The 10,327-nt window shown below is 46.2% G+C and overlaps 1 protein-coding gene across 1 annotated transcript; it reads right to left on the bottom strand.

The window, feature by feature from the left end:
- Positions 1 to 11: 11 nt before the first annotated feature.
- Positions 12 to 10,323, bottom strand: fam151a (family with sequence similarity 151 member A). Its single transcript, XM_067361994.1, has 8 exons — positions 9,585 to 10,323; positions 9,223 to 9,378; positions 8,956 to 9,105; positions 8,716 to 8,875; positions 6,919 to 7,143; positions 6,653 to 6,789; positions 774 to 908; positions 12 to 697 (listed from the first exon to the last, which is right to left on the bottom strand). The coding sequence occupies exons 1-8, from the start codon at positions 9,766 to 9,768 to the stop codon at positions 39 to 41; spliced, it is 1,806 nt and encodes a 601-aa protein (XP_067218095.1). The 5' UTR covers positions 9,769 to 10,323; the 3' UTR covers positions 12 to 38.
- Positions 10,324 to 10,327: the final 4 nt, after the last annotated feature.

The following is a 10,327-nucleotide window of genomic DNA, read 5'->3' as shown; positions in this document are numbered from 1 at the left end:
TTTGCAATGCCTTTGTCAGTGGTTTATGATCTTGATATTCAGACTGACAGATTTGCTATATGTTCTCTGTACATATTAGGCATATTGTAGAAGCTCCGCTGTCTGTTTGCTGTTCGAATAGACATTAATCTTCCAGTCTCAGTACTGAGGCCTCTGTCCTCTGCCCACTGCTCTAGAGTCAGTGAGAAGCGTGATTGAGCATGGATAAGGCTCCTGTATCCAGTCACAGTCCTGTCCAAAGCCTCAACCTGCAGCTGCAGTGAAACATCTTGCCAGGACCCCTGGAAGAGCTGCACCATGTCCTCCACCAGTTCTGGTGTGTAGCCTTCATTGAGGACCTCTTTAGGCCAACCTGGAGCCAGAGTCACATATGGAAAGATTTGATCAATGGTTCTCAAGAACTCTTCTCCCATTATATAGCCGTGGATATGGAAAGCTCCAAGGGCTACGTCCATGTTGACCCAGGTGGGGTGGTGCAGCAGGTCTCTGTCATAAGCCTGACGAAGGAGCTCCAGCGAGGGGCTCAGATGATTCTGGGACTTTATCCTTAAGTAGAGTCCCCAGGGCTTCTTAGAGGCAAGAATCAGCTCCAGACAGTCCTGAAGTGGCAACTCAGCTTGGGAACCCTGAACGACAGGAATGTTTGGTTGACCTACCCTAGATAGTACTGGGATCACCAGCATTCCTCCAGGGCTATCTGCAAAAAAATAATACAAAATTATCAGGAGCTATGCATTTCACTATCTATCCATCTGAAGTTGTTCAATTCACACCTTCAAGCAGAGATAGCAAAGAATCTTTATCAGTCACTGTGTCCCACTGGATGTTGAGTCCATCACCATTCACCGGCCTGAAATAGTCAACTATGTCTCCACCTGGATAGAATCTTCTGGGTCTGTTTCTCAGCACTGAAAAATAAAGATGCCTGTGTTACTGATATACACAATTATGGATGCATCAGTATTAAAATCATGGACAAAGCTGGGAAGCGATAGCCCAACTAAATACAATTCTATACTATTCTGTCAATTAAAAAGAAAACACTAAAAAACTATAATCAGTCATTTTAAATGGTACAAGACAATTTTGGCATCACAACATTATAATGCACTGTATGTAAAATGAATATTCATTTTGGAATTTGCTAAAGATTTCATTTAACAGTGTTTTTAAAGTTTAATTTTAGTGTTTAAATGTTCAGGCATGGTCAAAATTGTGAAATTTCAGCAAAATTTTATGTAAAAAAAACGTACTCGGTTACTAACGTAACCTCGGTTCCCTGAGATACGGAACGAGTACTGCGTATGGGGAAAGGTCTCCTTTTTCCCCGTTACTGAAGCCTTTTTCAATAACGCAGTGTAACTGCATCGTCATTGGTTCACTCATAGACTAGTTGTTGAACCAATGACGGCGCGGCCTATGGCGACAGAGCGCGCGAATATTCCCATAGGATTTCAGGTCATTCGACTGAAGCGACGACACTGAAGCCGTAGCCTTGTGGCACGGTAAGTAACGCAGTACTCGTTCCGTATCTCAGGGAACCGAGGTTACGTTAGTAACCGAGTATGTTCCCTTTCGATACTTCACTCGTACTGCGTATGGGGAACGAATTCAACCGCGCCGTGCCACGGCAGGGAACGACTGGACTTGTCTTGGGCACCGTGAGGGAACCAGAGGACAAGTGAGAAGGCCGGAGCCGTCGAACCCTCATTACACTACAAAAAGGGAGTTAACTCCCAGAGTGGCATGAAGCGGAGCTCGATAGAGGCCGCTGGATCATACCGAGAGGACCCGAGCTTGTAAGGTTGGAACGTCCAAATGATAAAATCTGACAAAAGTAGACGGCGAGGACCAGCCGGCCGCCTCACAGATGTCTTTAATCGAAACTCCACTAGACCAGGCCCAAGAGGAAGCCATTCCTCTAGTAGAGTGAGCTCTAACTCCTATGGGGCAGTCGAGGCCCATGGAGGAGTAACAAAGAGCAATAGCGTCGACTATCCAACGCGAAAGACGTTGCTTTGAGACCGAAGACCCCTTGGTGCAGCCACCAAAGCAGATAAAGAGCTGATCAGATTGCCGAAAAGGCTATGATCAATCAATGTAGGTCCTTAATGCCCTGACAGGGCAGAGTAGTTCCAACTCTCGCTCGTCCGATGAGGGAGGAAGCGCTGAGAGGGAAATAACCTGTGCTCTGAATGGAGTCGAGAGCACCTAAGGGACGTAGCCATGCCTAGGTTTCAAAACGACTTTGGAGTCGTTGGGCCCAAACTCAAGGGCCTGCAAGTCACCAACTCGCTTAACTGATGCTAATGCAAGTAGCAGAGCGGTTTTGAGCATCAGGGGCCTGAGGTCAGCTGAACGCAGTGGCTCAAAGGGAGGCCCTTTAAGAGCTCTGAGGACCAAAGAGAGGTCCCAGGTGGGAACAGTGAGAGGACGAGGAGGATTTAATCGGCTAGAACCTCTCAAGAAACGCACCACGAGGTTGTTTCGTCCCACTGACTGGCCAGCGATAGGAGCGTGAAACGCTGCAATGGCTGCTACGTAAACTTTGAGCGTTGAAGGGGTGCGACCCAGATTCAAACGCTCCTGGAGAAAAGACAGTATCGGGGATACGTCACACTCCACTGGGTCTATGTTGCGTGTAGAACACCAGTCAACAAAGACAGACCATTTCTGGGCGTAAAGGCGTCTTGTGGACGGAGCTCTCGCCTGAGAAATGGTATTCAGCACGTCCCCAGGGAGGTTGGCAGGCTCCCGTCAAGGGACCAGAGGTGCAGAGCCCAGAGTTCTGGCTGGGGATGCCAAATCGTCCTGTTCGCCTGAGAGAGGAGGTCCCGTCTCAGGGGGATCGGCCACGGAGCTTTTGTGGAAAGCCTGAACAGCTCTGAGGACCAAACTTGGCTCCTCCAGAGCGGGGCCACCAGGAGGACTCTGTGCTTGTCTTCCCTGATTCGTCTGATGACCTGTGGGATCAGAGCGATCGGGGGAAAATCGTAAAGGAGGGTGCTGGGCCAGACATGGGCCAGCGCATCTTCCTCCTTCGAGAAATAAATTGGGCAGTGAGAGTTGCCTTCTGAAGCGAAGAGGTCTACCTCTGCCTTCCCGAAGAACTCCCAGATCATGAAAACTGTCTGGGGGTGGAGCATCCACTCGTCTGAGGGGACATTGCTCCGAGATAGCATGTTTGCTCCCAAGTTTGTTCTCCCGGGAACGTTATACGCTGGCTGGGGAGCAGTGAGCTCTTGGCAAATTTGACCCTGAGACCTAGGCACTCCAAGTGGCTGAGTAATACGGATCTGTGATGCTCCAGCTTGGCTCGTGACTTGGCTAGGATGAGCCAGTCGTCGAGGTAATTGAGAACCCGGATTCCCATCTGTCTCAGTGGGGAAAGCGCCGCGTTCATGCACTTGGTAAAAGTGCGAGGAGCTAGGGACAGTCCGAATGGAAGGACTGTATATTGGTAAGCCACACCCTCGAACGCAAATCTCAAGAATCGCCTGTGATGGGGGGCTATCTGGATGTGAAAGTATGCATCTTTCAGGTCCAGCGAGCAGAACCAGTCCCCGGGGCAAACCTGCGCGAGGATCTGCTTCAGCGTTAGCATCTTGAACTTCCATCTCATGAGGGAGAGGTTCAAGAGCCTGAGAACTAAGATGGGTCTGAGACCGCCATCTTTTTTGGGAACTAGAAAATAACGGCTGTAGAACCCCGAATTGCTCTCTGAGGGGGAGACTATTTCTATAGCTCCTTTCCTCAGAAGAGACATGACTTAGGCTCGGAGGACATGAACGTCGTCCGTGTTGACTGAAGTCTGAAGCACCCTGCTGAAGCGCGGGGGCCTTCGGGCGAACTGAAGCGAGTAGCCTCGACTTATGGTTCCCAGAACCCAGCTTGACACTCCGGGGATGGCCCGCCAGGCCTCGGCCCGCATGACAAGGGGCTGAATGGTATCGGGTGACGGGCCGCCAATCGGGGGCCCGTGCACCGGAGAGAGTGGAAGAGGAACTTCGCTCTTTCGTAGAGAAGGTAGAATATTCATAGTGTTCGCCATAAGAATAGCGTTTTGCATGGACGCAGCACTGGGCCCAGTTAGCACAACACTGAACATATCTCCTACGCCTGGAGCTATCAGGAGGGCTTAGGAGGCGTCGGGTCCAGCGTAATCTTAGGCCGGGGTCCCTGACATTGCCTCGGGAAGGAGGAGCGCTTACAATGGCGCTGCTCCTTGAGTGGTGCTGCCTGAGAGGTAGAGGGGGCAGGTTTGTTCTGCTGAGCCGGCGCAGACTTGGGGCGGCTGGAAGCAGGTTTGGAGCTAGGGCGTTTAGGCAGGAAGTGTCGCATAGCCTGAGACGACTCTTGTGCTGCAGTAAAACGCTCTGTAAAGCCCTCTACTGCTGGCCCGAAGAGACCAGAAGAAGAGACCGGGGCATCAAAAAAGGCCGTCTTGTCCATCTCCTTAATCTCGGTCAGGTTGAGCCACAAATGGCGCTCAAGCACGACCAGGCTGGCCATGGATCGTCCAATAGCCTGAGCTGTGGCTTTTGTGGCACGCAGGGCTAAGTCAGTGGCGCTGCGGAGGTCACGGAAGGCAGGTGCATCGACGCCAGACTCATCCAGAGAACGGAGGAACTTCGCTTGAAACACCTGGAGAATAGCCATGGCGTGCAGCGCCCATCCAGGGCTTGGATGGAAGGGCCCTCTTAGTGTTCCAACCCACAGCCGTGGGGGCACAGAGGTGAGCCGCCACCGCTTCGTCCAGGGGCGGTAGATGCTTGTAACCCTTCTCTTCAGAGCCATCCACAGAGGTGAGAGCTGAATAATTCGTAGTCCATAGGCGGGCAGAATACGGGGCGCGTCACGACTTCGTTGTGAACCTCTGGGAAAAACAGCACGGCGCGTTGACGAGGGGCCTGGCGGGAACCCGGCAGGAACCACTCATCGAGCCTGCTCCATGATGGCTCCTCTGGCGGAGCCCATTCGAGGTCCAAAACCTCTACTGCTTTTGAAAGGATGCGGAAGAGCTCGGCATCCATACCCGGCTTGCAGTCAATGGGCTCCAGTGAGGGAGGGCGGGCGGGGTCAGAATCACCGGCCCAACCTTCGGATTCAGAGGCAGCGGGAGACATGACGTCATCAAGCGGCTCGTCCTCAGAACCGCCAAAAGAGATGAGGTCGCTCGCATCTGCCGAGGGACGCAGCTCAGGGCGGGAGAACAGGACGGGGGACTGCTCTCTCGGGGGAGAGGGTGAGGCACGCGGGGAAGCCGGCGTGACGTCATCCAACTCCGTGCGCTGGGCCGTTCTGCCCCGCCGTCTCTTCCTAGCCGGCTCGCGGGAGGAAGATGACGGGAGGGCGCGAGCGGCGAGATCGCCTTCACTGAAGAAGGCGATCCGCGAGCGCAGAGAGGCGAGACTCATGTTCTCACAGTGAGAACACGAGCTCCCGGTGAGCGCGGCCTCTGCATGGGGTCTGCCCAGGCAGCCGACGCACTCACCGTGACCGTCGTCGTCATGCAGAGGGGCTCTGCATGTGCCACATGAGTGGCGCGGCATTTGTAACAACGCCGCCACCGTGAAAACGGCGTTTGAGGGGCTCTTTTAGAGCGGCGAGGGCCGCTAGAGCAGTGAAAACCGCTGTTGGAAAGCTCTTTTAGAGCAGCAATAAACCGCGGGAAAATCGCTCTTTTGGGGGCGCGCCGGATGGCGGCAGGAGACGGGCTGTCAGGCGGCCGGAAGCGGGAAGTTGGCGGCTCGAGACGGCGCTCGAGGCGGCAGTCGACGAGGGCGCCGACGCTTCTTCCTCGGCGAGCTCAGCTGTCCGCTGCGGGAGCCTCTTCCAGGCGGCGAAGGCTTCAGCCGGAGATCAGCGAGGAGCGATGTGAAGTCGTCACTGAAGGAGAGAGAACTGAAATCCTATGGCGAAACGCCCGCTTATATAGCCCTAAACCCCGCCCATTTCGGCGGGAATATTTGCGCGCTCTGTCGCCATAGGTCGCGCAGCTATGCCACGCCGTCATTGGTTCAACAACTTGTCTATGAGTGAACCAATGACGATGCAGTTACACTGCGTTATTGAAAAAGGCTTCAGTAACGGGGAAAAAGGAGACCTTTCCCCATACGCAGTACGAGTGAAGTATCGAAAGGGAACTCCATTGTTCACTGTCAATAGTGTAGTGATGCACAAAGCAACGCTCACACAGAAGACACTTTCAAACCAAGCAGCTTTCTATTGGTCAACATGGCGAATATGCATGAAAAACCTGAAGATCATGCAAAATCTGCAATGGTAACCAATGATAAATGTGACCTTTCACTTTTACATAAAAATAATGGTTCCAAAAGTGGGTTTTTCACAAGAAGAACAATTTTGGGTTCCTCAAGGAACCATTAAGTGAACAACTTTTAAGTTAACCATTATTTTCTTAGTGTGAAGAACATTATAATAATCTAAAGAACCTTTTTCCACTATAAAGAACCTTTTTTGTGTAATTGAAATCCATTCTATGGATGTTAAAGGTTCTTCATGGAACCACAGATGCAAACAAAGCTAATCTAAAGTAAAAGCAGCTCTTATTTAGGAAGATAACCAATATGCTACCAATATATTATGCATACACTATGTGAGGTATAATATTCAAAACCATTTCACTCACTTGCAGCTTCTTTGAACTGCGAGAGCACAGGCTCATAGATGTCATAATAGATGTGCTGAGGGTTGCTGTTGTCTCTGATGAAGAGAAGATCATCCACAGTGGGGTTCTCCTTTCCTTGCCACAGGGTTAAACTAAACCTGTATCGTAATCAATACATGGTATAAACATTATATATATATATATATATATATATATATATATATATATATATATATATATATTTTTTTTTTTTTTTTTTACTGAAATGACTGAAGTAACTAAGTTACCTTGAAGATTGGCTGAGCAGCCAGCTCAGATGTGGCCACCCATTCTTGGCCATCAAAGCATGGACAGGAAAGGTGATTTTCTGAGGGAGGTGACTTACAGTAGAGTACATCTCCTCCACCATACTGCGTGTGTATGTCACAGTGGGGAGGATGGAAAGATAAAGAACCTTCCATCCTGGAGAGATGGTGACATCAGGAAATTTCAGTTGAATGAGCTCAAAAAACCTTGTAATAAAAGTAAAAAAAGTCAACAACTGAAAAATAACATTAAGCAATCAACAGATCACAGAATTATTTATGTTGTTCAGAATATCATTCCATATAGTACAAGTTGTTTTTTCCAGACTTTGGGCCCTATTTTAATGATCTAAGCACATGGCGCAGGTGCGCTTAGGACATGTCCGAATCCACTTTTGCTAGTTTAAAGATGGAAAAAAGGTCGGCAAAATGGTCTCTTAATGAGTCATGGGTGTGTTTTGGGCATAATGTGCAATAAACCAATCATCTCCCATTCCCTTTAAAAGCCAGGTGCAAGCGTGGCAGATTGCTATTTACATGGCAGAATATATAGACACCTCAACCTGACGAGTCAAATTGGTCAAATAATTAGCCAATTTCATTAATCATTACTGCAAATAGGTAATTCTTATACATGCAATGACTATCCATTGTGAAATATAGGCATTTTTATCTTTATGTACACAATAATAATCTTTGACTTTGTAATCCTTTTATTTTTAATATTTGGCATGTCTGTGTGCTGATACACGTCCCTGTGTGTGTAACAAGAAGTGTGTACGCATATTGTGCACCCACCAATAGGCGCATATTACTAACGCATCCTTTAAATAACAAAAGAAAAATACTGCGCCATTGATTTTAGACCAGGTTTTTGTTGGTCAATGGTGCAGTCGTTTTCAGTTGCCTCAAAATAGCAACATGCCAACAATGCGACTGAACACACCTTGTTTTCAGACCAGCACACCAATGGGCGAACAGATGGGTCTGAGTGCATTTGCTATTTAAACAACGTGGGCGCTGGACGTGAAAATAACTGCGTCGGCTGAAACTAGCAAAATACATGATAGTGCCCTTAGTATCACTCTTCTTGCCTGTGTTTGCAGATTTCAGACTCAGTCTGTGTATTGGGTACAGAGATTTTTCACTGACCCTTTCTGTATGTTACATAGTCATGCCAGTAGGTGGCGGTAAACAACTGTCTATATGAGTGAATTATTCATTTAACCATTCATTCAACCAATTTGTTCAAATACACTGATTCATTCAGGAAGAAACAACTGCCTGTTTTTATGAGTGAGTCATTGAATTATTCACTCAACCAATTCATTCAAACACACTGTTTAATTTAGGAACAAAATACCACTACCCCAGCAAACAATTCTTGGTCGCCAGAATGTTCTAGGAACAATAATTTTTGGTTATAAAAATAAAACCTAAAAATAACCATTACAGAGGGCCTGTCCCAGTACCCACACTTCGTCTTTGTCTACTAACATTATGTATTTCCTGTATTTGGTTCAAGTGGGCATGAAGAGCGCAAGTGTGCATAGAACTTTTGATTATCCGATGGGACATACTTACAACGTAATGTTGAAAAAATACAAGTTTTACAGAGCTTTATGTAAACATTTTTATCATCTCTACCAATAAAATGCGCAAACACATTTTTGGTTGTGACCAACAAATTGAGAGCAACTGGCCTAAATCACAAAGTAAACTGAACTGTATCCAATAGTTGTGAGATATTGAGAAATGAGATATTCACTACATTCTTACTCAGAAGCATTGATCACTGGCCAGAAATTAGGGACATTAGGACCTGGAAGAATATCTGCATTTATCCACACTGGGCGGTTGATTCCCGTTTGGTTTTTCTTTCTCAGCAGATCCAACGAGGGCTCCACAGCATTAATACTCTTAAAATCCAGCTTTATCCCTAATGAAGGATGACCACAAAACAATACTCACAATGTCTTCTGTATATAAAAGCAGATACTAATGTTCAAGGTTGTTCACCTTTCTTTGATTTGAGTACAGCATCCAGCCACTCCTCCAGAGTGTTGTCACTGTATATGTCTGGTGGATGGGCCATGATGGGAATATTCGTTTCATTGACTGTATTATGACCTTGCACATTTATATCAGCCTCCAGGATCATGACATCACCTAAATGACATTAACATTAACAAGGTATTTTTATTATTATTATGCAACTGCTAATTCAATTGACCGAAGTGCAACCTTGAACGAAAGAGTTAAGATAAAACAACAGATCACTCTTACTGTTCAAGGCCTTGTTCATCTCAGATTTATTGTTGGCTGAGTGATACCATGTTGCATAAAGACCATCTTTCTCCTGAATCTCTCCAGTTTGGAGAAGAAAGTCAAGCATGTCTCCACCAGTTGGGAAAGGCTCCATGTCCGTGTCGACTGAAGCATCTGAGATCATGCACAAGCAGTATCCACAAATTAAACATAGATACATCAGTATTGTTTTTAGTTTCTCAATTTACTCTGAAATTCATAATGCATATTGTTTCATAATTATGTACCTGATAAATGGTGTTGCATATGGACAAATTCTGAACTCTGTATCAATTAATATTCAATATCATAAACTAAAAAAATACTAAAAAGCTCCATACCTGATCTCATGATCACAAATACTGAAGTTAAAGTAATGATGAGAAGAAGTGCAATCAGACCGATAACAATACATAACATGATGAACTGCTCTCTTGTAAAGATCCCCATAAATGTTTTTGGTTCTCTTCTTTCTCCCTCTTCATCCTCCTCATTGTTGCTGTTCTTTTTTTCTTTGTTGTCCATCGTTTTGCAGTATCAGATCTTTAAATGTTCACTCAACATGCATAAGCTGCACAATGACGCTCCCAGAGTGTCATGTTTTGTTTTCTGAGGTCCAAACTGCTTTTTATCTGCAGACCATAAAATGGCTAGATAGGCCGCACTTTGTATTCTTGCCATCTTGTTTGCAAGAAAATGACTGTGGAATGTGTTTTTTTTTTTTTTTTTACTTTTACTTTCTTTGGTCAAATGAAGTGAATGCATATATTAAACAACAACTTTTCTGTGGCTTTGCAGACAAAAAACTTAAAGTTGTAAATAAAACAAATTAATGGAGTATGTTTTCTAAAAAAAATAATTTCACATTTAATTCAGTGTGTTACTTGCTATGTTTTTGTAATTATTTGTGAAATTTACTAGCAATTTCTGAGTGAAAATTGTTTCAAAGTAAATCCTACAACACTTTTTCTTCAGTGAATAATAATAATTTCAATAAAATAAGACTGCACATTATAAAAGTCCAAATGTTTATCAGTAATTTATGGCTAAAATGAACTCAGCAGTGCATGTCATCTGTGCTACG

The sequence above is a fragment of the Chanodichthys erythropterus genome, chromosome 16, assembly GCF_024489055.1.
Source record: "Chanodichthys erythropterus isolate Z2021 chromosome 16, ASM2448905v1, whole genome shotgun sequence".
Lineage (NCBI taxonomy): Eukaryota > Metazoa > Chordata > Actinopteri > Cypriniformes > Xenocyprididae > Chanodichthys > Chanodichthys erythropterus.
Note: the sequence above shows the minus strand (reverse complement) of the source record. Positions and strands in the feature narration are given on the sequence as shown.

Bases quoted from the DNA above. Each gene is read 5' to 3' on its own strand.
- fam151a (XM_067361994.1), bottom strand. From the start codon at position 9,768: ATGGACAACAAAGAAAAAAAGAACAGCAACAATGAGGAGGATGAAGAG. The intron at 9,379-9,584 runs GTATGGAGCTTT...GCATGATCTCAG, and splicing joins ATTTGTGATCATGAGATCAG to ATGCTTCAGTCGACACGGAC. The intron at 9,106-9,222 runs GTAAGAGTGATC...AATGTCATTTAG, and splicing joins GATGAACAAGGCCTTGAACA to GTGATGTCATGATCCTGGAG.